This window comes from Dipodomys merriami, unplaced genomic scaffold (assembly GCF_024711535.1).
Source record: "Dipodomys merriami isolate MVZ:Mamm:240054 unplaced genomic scaffold, mDipMer1.0.p SCAF_90, whole genome shotgun sequence".
In the NCBI taxonomy this organism is placed as follows: domain Eukaryota; kingdom Metazoa; phylum Chordata; class Mammalia; order Rodentia; family Heteromyidae; genus Dipodomys; species Dipodomys merriami.
The window spans coordinates 2,391,144-2,406,250 of record NW_027206513.1 but is presented as its reverse complement, the minus strand read 5'-3'; the positions used below and the strand labels follow the sequence as shown (position 1 = coordinate 2,406,250).

General features: G+C 40.1%; 1 protein-coding gene across 1 annotated transcript in view; it reads left to right on the top strand.

Annotated features, from left to right (window-relative positions):
- The first annotated feature begins 2,867 nt into the window (after positions 1 to 2,867).
- Positions 2,868 to 15,107, top strand: part of Anapc1 (anaphase promoting complex subunit 1) — a 105,677-nt gene continuing 93,437 nt past the window's right edge. The window contains exons 1-3 of the mRNA XM_070013277.1: positions 2,868 to 3,106; positions 7,587 to 7,823; positions 9,875 to 10,036. Of these exons, the coding sequence (XP_069869378.1) occupies positions 7,611 to 7,823; positions 9,875 to 10,036 (375 nt within the window). The 5' untranslated portion in view covers positions 2,868 to 3,106; positions 7,587 to 7,610. The remainder of the gene's footprint in view (positions 3,107 to 7,586; positions 7,824 to 9,874; positions 10,037 to 15,107) is intronic.

Below are 15,107 nucleotides of genomic sequence, written 5' to 3'. Positions count from 1 at the left end.
AAAACCTTCCTGCTAAACACATCACCTATCTAGTGATTTGTTAAATAACTGCTGAAGATTTGTTAGGTAAGTATTCTAATTACTTTTTTAACAATAAAAATAAAAAGGAATTTTGCATATTGGCTACTTTTTTATTCAATACATAATTTTGTAGACTTTTGTAGGGAATAAAACTTGGAAAGAAAAATATCTCCAACTAATAATCTCAGGGTTTTTTTTGGAAGGGGTTGTGGGGATTGAATTTTGGGCCAGGGCACTCACTGTACCTGAGCTCTTCAGCTCAAGGTGCATGCTCTACCACTTGAACCACAGCGCCACTTCCAGCTTTTTCTGCTTATGTGGTACTGAGGAATCAAACCCAAAGCCTCATGCATGCAAGGCAAGCACCCTACCACTGAGCCACCTTCCAGCCCTCTCTGGTGGTTTCATCAGAGATAAGAGTCTCATAGATGTTCCTGCCCTGGCTGTCTTTGAACCGAGATCCTCAGACCTCAGCCTCTTGAGTGGCGAGGATTATAGGTGTAAGCCCCCAGCCCCCAGCTCTCATTAGTTTTATTTTTAAATTTTCTTATTTTTATGTCTTTATTAATAATGTTTTATAAACAAGCTGAAACACAATAACTGGTAATATTGCATATACAAATAGGAATGGAATATTTTAAGCTTGTAACAGGAAATCAAATGACCTTTTCAAGGTTTTTTTAACCCAAATCATCACTGACAAAATAACTACTTCTAAAACCTAGAGCTTCTGCTGCGAATTCCACCATATATGACATACTCAGTGTCTTCCCCTTCTGTTAATATAGTTATTGCAAGAGTCCCCAGTTTTCTTTCTTTTTTTTAGTGACTCTTTTTTTTTTAATTGTTAAAGTGATTTTCAGAGGGGTTATAGTTACATAAGTAGGGTAATAAGTACATTTCTTGTCAAACTTGTTACCCTTTCCTTCATTTTTCCCCCCTATTTTCCTTCCCTCCTCCCTTCCCACAGATTGTCTTGTGTATATCACTATTACATTGCTTCTTTGTCTCATTAGTTTTAAATGATTCAAATTATAAATACTAAGCTAAACACTGTATTACTTCTAAAAATCTAAGTTTCTAGAAGTTTTATACTTGCTCAATGAAAAAATGATCTGATTCACACTATTATCAACTGTTTATAAAACTAAATATTCTCTGTTAAATGACAGGTTACAAGAAATGTCTTCTATGCTCTGATTTTTAAAAATAAGACTCTGGAACACATACAAGTCTAAATCAAAACTCACAAGCGGTGGCTGAAATCATGTCAACTTTCAGCCTAACACAACATAAATCCAGTTAGCATGCATAAACAATTCAAAACTAAAGCTTATAATGGAAATGTCAACAAGTTGTAACTATTATAACTAGAGCTGGTGATAGGTTCCACTACACTTCAACCAGGCACAGCAGATGTACACATCTGATAGATTGCTTAGAAAATTAAAGCTATCAGAACTATAAATAAGGAATACATAAATATGAACAAAGCAATGCCAAAGCAGAGAAACCATTAAAACAAGCCAATAAGATGTGATATGAACACATATGATAGTTTGTCATGTAAGCAATTTTCCATGATTTATAAAGCTATGGTTATACAATTTTTTAAAAAATAAAATTGCTACACATCTTCACATAGTAATCTAACTGGACATTCTTGATGACATTGTAATCTTCAAATTCTCTTGAAGAGCTGAAATCTCATCAGAATTTCTCCAGAAAATCAGCTTGTCATTTTTTTCAGTAGCTTTGAGTGCTTCAGTTAGCCTTTCAAAGCTCCTTAATAACCGATCATAAGGCTTTTGGGTTAATTCCTTGTTCACAAAGCTGTACACAAATAGACAGGGTTTCCATATCTAAACCAGAATTCAAAAATTCTTGAAATCTCAAGAAAAAGATCCACAGCCTCCCTCACTGCATGCAGGTCTGCTGCCACTGCTGCCGCTGCCCAGGCACCAATGCTGCTTGAGGCCCAGGAAGGCGGGAGCAGTGCCTGACCTGGAACTGGAGCAACTTCCCTAAGTTTTTGAGGTACCCTTTTCATTTTACAGTGGTAAACCAACAGCAAAAAAACAAGCCGGGGGCATGGCTCAGTAGTAGACTGCTTGCCTAGGAAGTATAGAGCTCTGAGTTCAAACTTCGGTACTGCAGAAAGGAAAACAAGCAAGCAAACCAACGAACCAAATAAACAGAAACAAAACTTTCAAGATTACAAAAAACAAGAGTGGCTGAAGGAGATGAGGTGACTGAATATAACGTATCCTGAAGGGAACCCTGGAACAGAAAAATGACACTAGGCAAAAACTAATGAAATCTGAATAAAGTATGGACTTAAACAACAACGTGTTAATATTAGCTCATTATTGCCAGCTAATGTACTATGCAAAACAATAATGTAAAAATCAAGTAAGTTGGCTGTGGGTATATAGGGACTCTTCGCAATATAGGGTCTCTTTGCAATATTTCTGTAAATGTTTTGAAACTTATTTCAAATACTAAAGTTTGCGGGGCGCCAGTGTCTCACACCTGTAGTCCTATTCAAGATACTGAGATCTGAGGATCCTATCTCCAGTTAGCCACAAAAAGCCGGCAAGGGAGCTGCTGCTCAAGTTGCAATGTTTTCAATTTCTGGCTGCTGCTTACCACGCCTCATTTCCCCTACTCTCTCCCGCCTAACTGTCTACACCGACACCAGCAGACAGACACGTCCCAGACCGCTCCGCATTTTCTGAAGATGCTTGGAAGCACCCCGCCGAGTTCCGTCCACGCAACCTTTCCGCCACTGCGCAGGCGCCAAGGCCGCTGGGCCTCCGCGCGCTTCTCGCGCGCGAGGCACGACGGGAAAACCAAGATGGACGCCTTCACTTGAGGGTCTCGCGTGTTTTCCTGCCTTCACTCGTCCGCTGCGGCCGCGGCCCGTTTTTTTTCCTCCAGAATAAAGGAGGTAGAGGGGATGAGAAGGTGCAGCGGCCCGGGAGTCATCGTGACCAGGCCGCCGCTGCCCTCGGGCCTCCGCGGCCCCTGCGCCTCCGGGGAGCAGCCGGGGCTCGCAGCGCCTGGCGCGTTCCGAGTCATACAGGTGCGGAGTGGGGCCGCAGCGCTCGGCGGCCTGCGGGGCGGCTCTCGAGGGGGCATCCGCCGCGTGGCGCGCTCGGGCCGGGCACCCCGCGGCCTGGTGCTGACCCAGGCACGGGTCCTGGCTCGGGCCCAGGACGGGATGGAGGGCGGGGCCCGAGGGCGGCCTGGGTGCGCGCGGGGCCGAGCTGGCGCGGGGGGCTTGTGGCCTGCGGGTCGGGCTCGCTCTGGGCTCCTCCCGCTCGCCCAGCGCGTTTCCCAGACAGCTTCAACCTCTAGGCCGACCCCTCCCGGACCCTCGAACGGCTGCTCCGCGGCCTCTTCGTTCCACCGACCCCACAAAGGGGCTGGGAACCGTCCTCCTAATCGAGGGCCCAGATCCGTGTGCGTTCGCGTCTTCTCTTTTTGGCCTGGTCGATTTTAGTCGTGGATACCGATGCTGACGTCTTCGTTTATACCGTAATCCACGTAGCGTTTCTAAGGAACACTAAATAATGCATTCATGTTGCGTATAAAGAACACGTTTATAAAAGGTTGAGGAGTTTTACCGTTAAGTATGTTGCCTGCGCATAAAATAATGCAGTACGGTGAAAATTGATTCTGCAGTTTTTCTCTCCAGTTAAAAAGAATATTACAAATCGCACATTTTGGATAAAGTAGCACGTTAAAAAAAACTGGTTACCTTGAACAGCTGAATTTTGCATTTTTTTTTTTTACAAATTTTATAAAGTACTTTTTAAATACTCAAGTTCAAATGTTCTCAATACTGATTTATTTCTGGTAAAAACGTGCTGTATTTTGTGAGACGATTATATCAGAAAAATAATTTACAGCAAAACAACTTTGCTACTGTAAAAGAGTTGCATAGCAATTTCAGTGGCATTGAGGTTTTTCTTTCTTTTTTTTTTTTTTTTTGCCAGTCCTGGGGCGTGACCTCAAGGCCTTGGCACTGTCCCTGGGCTTTTTTTGCTCAAGGCTAGCACTCTACCACTTGAGCTACAGCACCATTTCTAGATTTTTCTGTGTATGTGGTACTGAGGAATCAAACCCAGGACTTCATGCATGGTAGGCAAGAACTCTACCACTAAGTCACATTCCCAGCCCATTTTGAGGTTTGTGAAGCAGTTTTGTAATTGATGGCAAAACAAAAAAAGACCCACAATGAGAAATCTTAAGAAAAATTCAGTTAGTCTCTATTAATCCTGATGGTTGTTTTATGCTAAAGAGCCTCTATTATCAAATGTATTTTTTTCACCTTTACAAATTAAACAAAATTATTGTAAAGGTGATACAGAGAGGTGATAGTTACATAAGTCAGGTAATGAGTACATTTCCTTTTGAACAGTGTTACCCCCTCCTGCACTCTCTCCCAATTTTTCCTTAAGGACTTTCCTCTCCTGTAAGTTGTATAGTTCAATTTACCTTTGTTCCACCGTTTTGTGCTTTCCTTTTTCCTCCCCAAATCAGATAAACTTATATACAAGACATAGGATACAGCAATAAAAAAAAAATTGTCACAGAAGGGAATAAACCAAAGAAAAAAGGAAAGAATGGAAAAACAAAAAAAAAACTGCAAACAGTACAATAAAAAAACCTTTCTATTTCTTGTAGTGCATTTTGATCAGCATCATTTTTTATAATCATATACAAATAGCAGTTGAGCCCTTGTGATCCTCTCCTAAGAATATCCTCCTTGGTTCTCAATGGGTAAATGTTGAGAGTGCTGTTCAATTAATCATGTCCAGATTTAATTGTCTTTTACTATCTGTTGGTTTACTTGTAGATTTAAAGGCACATTCTAATGATTACAAATGAGGGAAATGATGCAGCCTTTGTTTCTTTTGGTTTGGCTTAATATAATTTTTTTCCAAGTCTTTCCTTATGATGGAAGTCTTTCTGATGGAAGCCTAGAATTCTGTTGTGTATATGCACCACATATCCATTTGTACAGAGGAGTACTTGGGTTGATTCCCTATCTTGGCTGTGATAAATAGTGGCTTTAGTATATGTAGTCTGGCTTGTGGTCAGTTGGATAGATGCCCAGGGGTGGGATTGCTGGATAATAGGGAAGCTCTATGTGGAGTCTTTTGAGGAACTTCCATACTGCTTTCCAGAGTGGTTGAACAAGTTTACATTCCCTAGTGTTCCCTTTTGGCCACATCCCCTCCAGCATCTGTTACCGTAAGTTTTCTTGATAATGGCCATTCTAACTGGAGTGAGATGGAATTTCAATGTTGTTTTGATTTGCATTTCTTTTATGGCCAGAGATGTTGAACATCTCTTCATGTGTCTTTTGGCCATTCTTATTTCTTCAGAGAACTCTCTTTAAGTCTTTAGCTCATTTATTAATTGGGTTATTTCTTTGAAGATTTGTTTTTGGGAGGTTTAATTTTTTGAGATCTGAGTGTATTTTAGACATGAAGTCCTTGTCTCATGCATAGCTAGTAAAGATCTCCTATTCTATTTACCTTGCTAGCTATGTACTTTGCGATGCAGAAACTCTTCAGTTTGATGCAATCCCTTTCATCCAGTCTTTCTTTGATTTGTTGTGATTCTGGATCTTTACTTAGGAAGTTTCAACCTGTGCCTAGGAGCCTTAGAGTTTCCCATATCCCTTCCTGTAATATTTTCAGGGCATCTGGACTTACAATGACATCTTTGATCTATTTAGAGTTGATTCTGGTGCTGGGTGATATGTAAGAATCTAACTTTTCTGCACATGTATAGCGATTCTGCTAGCATCATTTGTTGGAAGAGGCTGCCTTACATCCTGTGCTTTTGGCTACCTTATCAAATATTAGGTGGCTGTAGGTCTGTGGGTTCATTTCTAGGTCTTCTATTCCATTGGTCCTCGGGTCTATTCTTGTGCCAGTACCAAGCTGCTTTTATTACTACAGCTTTGTAATAGAGCTTGAAGCTTCGTATTGATATTCCTCCAGCACTTTTCTTCCTGCTAAGGATTGTTTTTTGGTGTTTGGGGTCTTCTATTACCCATATGAATTTTGGATTGCTTCCTTTATACATATTCAAGAATGTTGTTGAGATTTTGATGGGTATTATATTGAGTTTGTAGATAGCTTTGGGTAGTATTGTCATTTTCACTTATTAATCCTTAAAATCCAGGAGCATGGGAGGTTTCTCCACTTCCTTAAATCTGCTTTAATTTCTTTTTTCAGGTTTTTAAAGTTTTCATCATAGAGGTCCTTCACATCTTTGGTTAAGTTAATTCCTAGGTATTTTATTTTCAGGCTGCTACAAAAGGAATTGCTTTCCTGATTTCAGCTTTGCTCTTTTCATTGTTGGCATACAGAAAAGCTATTGTTTTTTTGTGGGTTAATTTTATATTCTGCTACTTTGACAAAGTTTCAGATGAGCTCAAATAACTTGAGAGAGGAATCTATGGGGTTCTTTAAATACAGGATCATGTTGTCTGCAAAGAGGGAGCGTTTTATATCTTTCCTTATTTGGGTCTCCTTTGTGTTTCTGTCTTGCCTTATTGCTCCAGCTAGGAATTCCAGTACTGTATTGAAGAGGTGTTGATAGAGTGGATATCCTGCTCTGATTTGAAAGAAAATGGATTTTAATTTTGCACCATTAAGTATAATGGTGGCTATAGGTTTGTCATATACAGCCTTCATTTTATTTTATTTTTTCGGTCATGGGGCTTGAACTCTGGGCTTGGGCACTGTCCTTACGCTCTTCAGCTCAAGGGGAGTGCTCTACTGCTTGAGCCACAGCACCACTTCTGGTTTTCTAGTGGTTTATTGGAGATAAGAGTTTCACAGGGGCTGGGAAGGTGGCTCAGTGGTAGAGTGCTTGCCTTGCATGCCTAAGGCCCTGGGTTCGATTCCTCAGCACCACATAAGCAAAAAGAAAAAAGCCGGAAGTGGCTCTGTGGCTCAAGTGGTAGAGCGCTAGCCTTGAGCTGAAGAGCTGAGGGACAGCGCTCAGGCCCTACGACCGGACCCCCCAAAAAAAAAAAAAGAGTTTCACAGACTTTTCCTGGGCTGGCTTTGAACTGCGATCATCAGCTTTCAGCCTCCTGAGTAGCTAGGATTAAAGGTGTGAGCCACCAGTGCCCGGCACAGCCTTTATTATATTCAGGAATGTTCCATGAATTCCTAGCTTCTCCAGAAATTTTATCATAAAGGGGTATTAGATCTTGTCAAATGCTTTTTATGCATCTATTGAAATGATCATGTGGTTCTTGTTTTTGCTCGTGTTGATGTGTTGAATTCAAATGTTCTATTTCTGTGTTTGAGGATTGCAGCTTACATGTAATGCCATTAAAACTTTATATTGTAGATGTGTCCTCAGACAGAACAAACATCATCTTACCATATTATATAGTAATGTATGTAGCTGTATGTTGAAACGATGGGGAGGTAGAATGGTGTGTTTCCGCCGCAACCTGCCCACATCTTTGTAGTAATAAATGGGTTTGGATTCTAAAGTTTGACCAGAATGTGTTTGAATTTATGCAGAAATAATGTTGATATTTGGAACCCATGTCGAACTTCTATGAAGAAAGGGCAACGATGATTGCAGCCGGGGATTTGCAGGAATTTGTTCCTTTCGGTCGAGACCACTGCAAGCACCACCCTAATGCTTTGAACCTCCAGCTTCGTCAGCTACAGCCAGCCTCTGAATTATGGTCTTCTGATGGCGCTGCTGGTTTGGTTGGATCTCTTCAAGAGGTTACAATCCACGAAAAACAGAAGGTTCTATTAATATCGCCTTTATTTTTGAAATGTAGAGTAATACAGTTTTCTTGTTAAGACTACCCCGTTACAAATAAGGAATAATCATAATGCTACTTTAGAGTAAAGTTAGGGTTTACTAATTTGAATCAATACTAAAATAATGATTATTGTAAAACGTTGTTTGGGTTGCTTATTTTGACATACTCTACAACTTGTGGTTTTATAATGAGAGTCAAGTTTCATGTTAGGATTATGATTCATTTTAAACCTATTTCTCTTCATTTCCTATGTAGGACCAGATTTCATGTTTGATCTTTGATGGTTAAATGGTAGAGAATAGACATTCTCTCTTCTGTAAAATACTTGCATATTTCTAGAGTAGGACAGAAACGTCATATAAGAAGGTAGCAGTAGTAGTTCTTTTGAGATAGGGCCTTCTTAGGCAGGCACTCTATCACTTGTATTGTACTCTCAGCCTGAGATAAGTAGGTCAGGCTGGCCTCATACTTCAGATCCTTTTGGGATTAGAGGCATGTGCCACTGTACCACAGTAGGATAATTTCTTTTTTCCTTTATTTATTTATTTTTTTGTTGGTTGTGGGGCTTGAACTCTGGGCCTGGGCGCTGTCCTTCAGCTCTTCAGCTCAAGGCGAGCGCTCTACCACTTGAGCTACAGCGCCACTTCCGGTTTTCTGGTGGTTTATTTGAGATAGGAGTCTCACAAGAAACAATCTCTTTCTGAAGAAAACCAGCTCCAAATACCATCAACCTACAGCCACCATGATATTAAATGAAAAGATCCGCAGACATAAAGCTTAATCAGGCCTGGCCTAGAGAAAAGCCAAGTCACAAGTTCAGAGCCTACAGAGTTCTCATTTCTAAACCTTGGTGGGGAGCGCGGGGGGATTGGTCTACATGAAATAGGATCTTTTATGCGTGGTTTGGTCTAGAGTGTGATTCTCTTACTGTGCTTTCCTGTGTTACTGCAATGATGCGTACTTGCCACTTTGCCGAGTCATTGGTTGAGATGGAATCTCATGAACTTTTATACTTGGGCTAGCCTTGAATAACAATCCTCCCCTCTTATAAGTAATTAGATGAAATGTATATTATTAGAAATCATAGCCTGGCCGGGCGCTGGTGGCTCACGCCTATAATCCTAGCTACTCAGGAGGCTGAGATCTGAGGATGGCGGTTCAAAGCCAGCCCAGGCAGGAGAGACCGTTAGACTCCTATCTCCAATAAACCACCAGAAAATCGGAAGTGGCGCTGTAGCTCAAGTGGTAGAGCACTCGCCTTGAGCTGAAGAGCTGAGGGACAGTGCCCAGGCCCAGAGTTCAAGCCCCACGGCCTACCAAAAAAAAAAAAAAAAAAAAAAATCATAGCCTGGTGTAAATAGCTCATGCCCAGAAATCTAACTACTTAGGAGGGTGAGAGTAGGAGGAACTTGGTTTGAGGCTATTCAGCCCAGGTTGAAAAGTTTATGAAATCTTATCTGGAAAATAACCAATGAAAAACAGGGCTGGAGGTACAGCCCAAGTGTTGAGCAATAGCAAGCTTGAGGTCCCGAGTTCAAGCCCCAGTACCACAAAATAAGAAAGAAAAATACATGCAGTTGGGAATGGAGACTTTGCTCTCTTCCATTAATTTCTGGATTGGATAAGGGAAAGAGAGTTAGCATATATACACCTGCGAAGCAGCGAAGTCTATACTGTGCATAATTCCTCCACTGATTTCCTTGTTCACAACTCTGTTTTCTAAATAGACTTACTATGTCTTTTTAGTTACAAGCATGTGAATTTCTTTTTTTAATATGTAGAGATGATGATTTAAGAAATATTTTATGGAAATTTGATATGGAGCATTTAATATGCACAGTTCTTGAGTAAGTTCTTGTTTTGCAAGATAATATGCCCAAATAATCTGTTTTGTTAATCAATGCATCAGACCATCTAAGAGTTGGGCTTGGATTGAGTCTTATTCCATGGCTAAATAAATCTTGCTCCATAGGGTTGAAGAAGAAAAAAAGAAGTGCTTGAACATGTCTTACACATGTATTCATTTTTAAGGAAAACTGGCAGTTGAGGAAGGGCGTAAGTGAAATTGGAGAAGAAGCGGACTATGATGAAGAGCTCTATGTGGCTGGAAATATGGTTATCTGGAGCAAGGGGAGTAAAAGCCAGGCAATGGCCGTTTATAAAGCTTTCACGGTTGACAGTCCTGTTCAACAGGTGAGTTATTTTGAATTTTAACATTTGATTGGCTTTATTCATTTTTTTCAAAAATTATTGTTTTAAAATATAACAAAAATGATAGAAGCAGTACAAGGATCCAGTAGTTGAGCGTGTACTTGTGACATGTAGTGAAGATAATAATAGGAAAATGTGATTTTAATTAATGTATTGTCCCATTCATTATCTCTTGTTAGTGGCCATTTTTTTTTTTTTTTAATGCTGGTCTTAGGGCTTGAACTCAGGGCTTGGGCACTGTGCCTGAGTGTTTGTGCTCCAAGCTAGCACTCTACTTACTACTTGAGCCACAGCTCCATTTCTGGCTTTTTGGTGATTAATTGTAGGTAAGAGTCTCAGACTTTTCCTCCCTGAGTTGGCTTCCATCTGTGACTCTCAGATTGTTGTCTCCTGAGTAGCTAGGATTATAGGCTTGAGCCACCGGTGTCTTGCTGCCAGTGGTCATCTTTAAATGCTTCCTTTGCCTACTTTAGTTTGTCCATGTATAAGAAATTAATTATAAAAATGATATTTTTATACATCTGGAATATTATAATTGTGTGCTAGCTTAATAAATACAAATTATTGGGTTCATAATGGTAAGAAAATTCCCTGATTTGCTATGTTGCAGTTGGCTGTCATACCTTTGTACTAAAAAATCTGGTAATTAATAGGAAGGAAATTAAGTACTTGCTGTGGCTTTTCAGGAAGACATGAGGTTTATTTCCATTTGATAAAGGAAAATTCTTATAGAAGAATAATAGTTAATAAATGTAGAAAGAATGGCAGAATTAGAAAAATTATTAGTTTATTATGACCTGCTGTATATTAATTGGTTCAGACAAGATTATTATTATTATTTTTTTGTCGGTTGTGGGGCTTGAACTCTGTGGCCTGGGCGCTGTCCCTCAGCTCTTCAGCTCAAAGCGAGCGCTCTACCACTTGAGCTACAGCGCCACTTCCGGTTTTCTGGTGGTTTATTGGAGATAGGAGTCTCACGGTCTCTTCTGTCCGGGCTGGCTTTGAACTGCGATCCTCAGATCTCAGCCTCCTGAGTGGCTAGGATTACAGGCGTGAGCCACCAGGGCCCAGCTCAGACAAGATTATTATTATTATTATTATTATTTTTTTTGGGTCCGGTCATGGGGCCTGAACTCTGGGCCTGGGCACTGTCCCTCAGCTCTTCAGCTCAAGGCTAGTGCTCTACCACTTGAGCCACAGCGCCACTTCGGCTTTTTTTTCTTTTTGCTTATGTGGTGCTGAGGAATGGAACCCAGGACCTCATGCTTACAAGGCAAGGGCTCTACCACTGAGCCACCTTCCCAGCCCCTCAGACAAGATTATTAATAGTTATAAATGTTGTTGTGTAGACAAAATAGGTTTATCTAGAATTGAGGTGTGTCTGCATTTTGGTCTTTTTAAAAATGCTAGTAAAAAAAAAATGTTAGTCATGGAGGAAGAAAAACGGATGACTGTTGTGGATGAAAAAAAAATTAAGGTGACATCACTAAATGCAATTTTTCCTTGGATTGGAGCTTGGATCCTTCTGTATTAGCTTCCCAAGTACTGTATTATAGACATGAGTCACCATGATAACCCAGTACAGTATTTTTAAAACTTGTGAAATGAACTTTGCTTGAATCCTGGTTCTAGAAAGCTGCTTAAGAATGACCTTTTATTGGGGGCTGGGAAGGTGGCTCAGTGAAGTGCTTGCCTTGCATGCATGAGGCCCTGGGTTCGATTCCTCAGCACCACATAAGCAAAAAAGAAAAAAGCCGGAAGTGGCACTGTGGCTCAAGTGGTAGAGTGCTATCCTTGCTTAAGAGCTGAGGGACAGCGCCCAGGCCCAGAGTTTAGGCCCCATGACCGGACCCCCCCCCCAAAAAAAAAAAAAAAGAAAAGACTTTTTTTTTAAGTTGGAAAAGCATAAAAGGTTTGGATATTAGGTGGTATTAGAGAGTTTTTTCTTAGCATGATAGGTATATGGGTCTGTAGTAGCTAATATTTATTTTTAGGAAATGCCTGATGAAATATTTAGGGATGAAGTATCTTGATGTGTGTGCAACATATATTTGAGTATCTGTAGCCTAATGCACAAGTACCTAAATGCACATGGTAATGAATATGGAGAAGGAGAAAATGTTAATGATTACTGAATTTAGATGGAACATAAGTTCATTGTAATTATTTCAACTTATTGAAAAGTTTTAGATTAAAAACTAGGAGAAATACTAATGCATTCATAGTGACTGAATTAGAGGTTTGGTTGTTGATGAGATTTTGGAAGCTTTTGACTGTTAAGGCTTATAAGTACTGAAATCTGTACTTGGGCTTTTTTTTTCCTGCGCTTTCTATGAACTATTTTCTGATGAACATTGTACTATTTATTGGAAAGGATTAAGTGAATTATTCCAAAATTTGAGGGCATATGTTGAACATTCTAGGTAGGAGTATTGAAGTCTGATCTTTTTGAAGATCATCTTTCCCCATGTAAGCCACATAGTTAGTATAGATGTGAAAAGTAGATAGGATACCAAAGTATGTCTGTTGCTATGTTCCCATTTTGATTTTTCCAAGGAACATTGCCTATTTACTGATCCCATGGATATGTAGTTATTACCTTTAGGGTAATACTGTTTTAAGTGTAATCATAATAAGATTAGGAATTCAGTCCTTTTGGTTTGGGAAATATATTGTTAGTTTTCTTGGTAATGTGCAGACTTTTCTTTTTTAGTGTTTGGTTAAGAGATAATACTAGTTGTGTGACTCATTCTACTTATTCAACTTTCTAGTATTTAGTGTGACTGTTTTAGACATTGCATTAACTGCTGGGGATTATGCATTTTCTGCCACTGAAGGACTCAGATACTAGAAAGCTGGGCAAAACAGATAAAGTTCTATTTTGTTGTTTTTGGTTATTTTTCATGCCTGTCCTGGGTTTGAACTCAGGACCCTGAGTGCTATCTCTGAACTCAAGTCTAGCACTCTACAACTTGAATCATGTCTCCATATATGCATACATAAATAATTTTTTTTTTTTTGTTTTTGGTCACAAAAAAATCCCCAAAACTTCAAGTTAAGAGTCTGTAGACTTTCCTGCCTGGGCTGTCTTTGAACCACAATCCTCAGATCTCAGCCTCTTGAATTTCTAGGATTACAGGTGTGAGCCACCTGCACTCAGCAAAGTTCTGTATTTTTTCTTGTATGGGCTCTGTCCCTGAGCTTTTTTTCCCTCAAGGCTAGTTTTCTACCACTTTGAGCCACAGTACCACTTCCACTTTTCTGGCTGTTAATTGGAGATAAGAGTCTCATGGATTTTCCTGCCTGGGCTGACTTCGAACTGCAATCCTCAGATATCAGCTTCCTGAGTAGCTAGGAGTATAGGCATACGCCACTGCCACCTGGCTGAGTTCTGTATTTTATTTATTTTTCTGTTGGTCGTGGAACTTGAACTCTGGGCCTGAGTGCCGTCCTTGAGCTCTTCAGTTCAAGATGAGTGCTTTACCACTTGATCCACAGGTCCACTTCCCATTTTCTGGTGGTTAATTGGAGATAAAAGTCTCATGGACTTTCCTGCCCAATCTGGCTTTGAACCGTGATCCTCAGATCTCAGCCTCTGGAGTAGGTCGGATTACAGGCATGAGTCACTGGTGCCTGGCTTTTATTCTTATGGGCTCAATAATAATTTTTCTTCAGTCATGGGGCTTGAACTCAGGGCTTGGGCAGTGAGCCCAAGGTCTCACTCAAGGTCAATGCTCTACCACTTTGAGCCACAGAAGTGCCATTTCTGGAGTTTAATTTCAGATAAAAGTCTCATTGACTTTCCTGCTCTGGCTGGCTTTGAACTATAATCCTTACTTCCTGAGTAGCTATGATTACAGATGTGAGCCACCAGTGCCCCATCTGAGTTCTGAAGGGAGAGGATTTTTATTTTATTTTATTTATTTATTTATTTATTTATTTTTATTTTTATTTTTGCCGGTCATGGGGCCTGAACTCTGGGCCTGGGCGCTGTCCCTCAGCTCTTCAGCTCAAGGCTAGCGCTCTACTACTGGAGCCACAGCGCCACTTCTGGCTTTTTCTGTTTATGTGGTGCTGAGGAATTGAACCCAGGGCCTCATGCTTGAAAGGCATGCACTCTACCGCTGAGCTACCTTCCCAGCCCCGGGAGAGGATTTTTAAAAGGAGATGATACAGGCCCCACGACCGGAAAAAACAAACAAACAGATGATAAATAGGACATGATGAAAGAAGGACATTTTAGATAGAGGAATTGCAGGGAAAAGAATTATGGAGAAACATAACTTTTGTGAAGTTGGGATGGGTGTATCCAAATAGTGTAGAGAGTTGCAAGAGGGTACTGGATAGATCTAGTTTAAGGGTCTTGTATGTAAACAAAAAGAATCAGGGTTTTCACCTCTGCAGAAGGGAACTTACCAAAGGTTTACAAATGGAGTATAATCAGCTTTGTGTTTTAAGAAGAAATAATTTTGGTGGCATTATTTATTAGAGATTGACTAAAGAGTATGGAGACTTGTCAAGGACACTGTTCATAGTTTCATTGAAAGAAAGTGATGTGTTGAAGAAAAAGACAGGTGAGAAATAAGGCTGAGGAAGATAGGAAAGAGGCTAGTGATCTCTTCTGAAAAAAAGAGGTGTTAATATATTTAGTTTTAGAAACTGAGGCTGGGATTAAAAGGAAGTTGAGACTAGAATGGTACAATGTAAGTTCTGGACATTTGAAATTAGATTTTGGCTCCATGCCTGTTTTGCTTACTAAGTTTATTTGTCAAAATAGTATTAAAAAACTCCACAATTAGACAACAGTAAAACTTAATTAAAAAATGAGCAAAAGGACCTAAGTAGACGTTACTCTAAAGAAGATGTATAAATGACGAGTGTATCTAAAAATACTCAACTAGGCAAATACAAATTATAGTCACAGTGGCATACTATTTTACAAAGTAAGTTAGTTGACTATTATTAAAAAAAAAATATAAAGCTAGGTACTCTTATCTTGTACCTGTTGTAGCTAATTGGGAGCAAAGATTAGGAGGAACAGAGTTTGAGAACA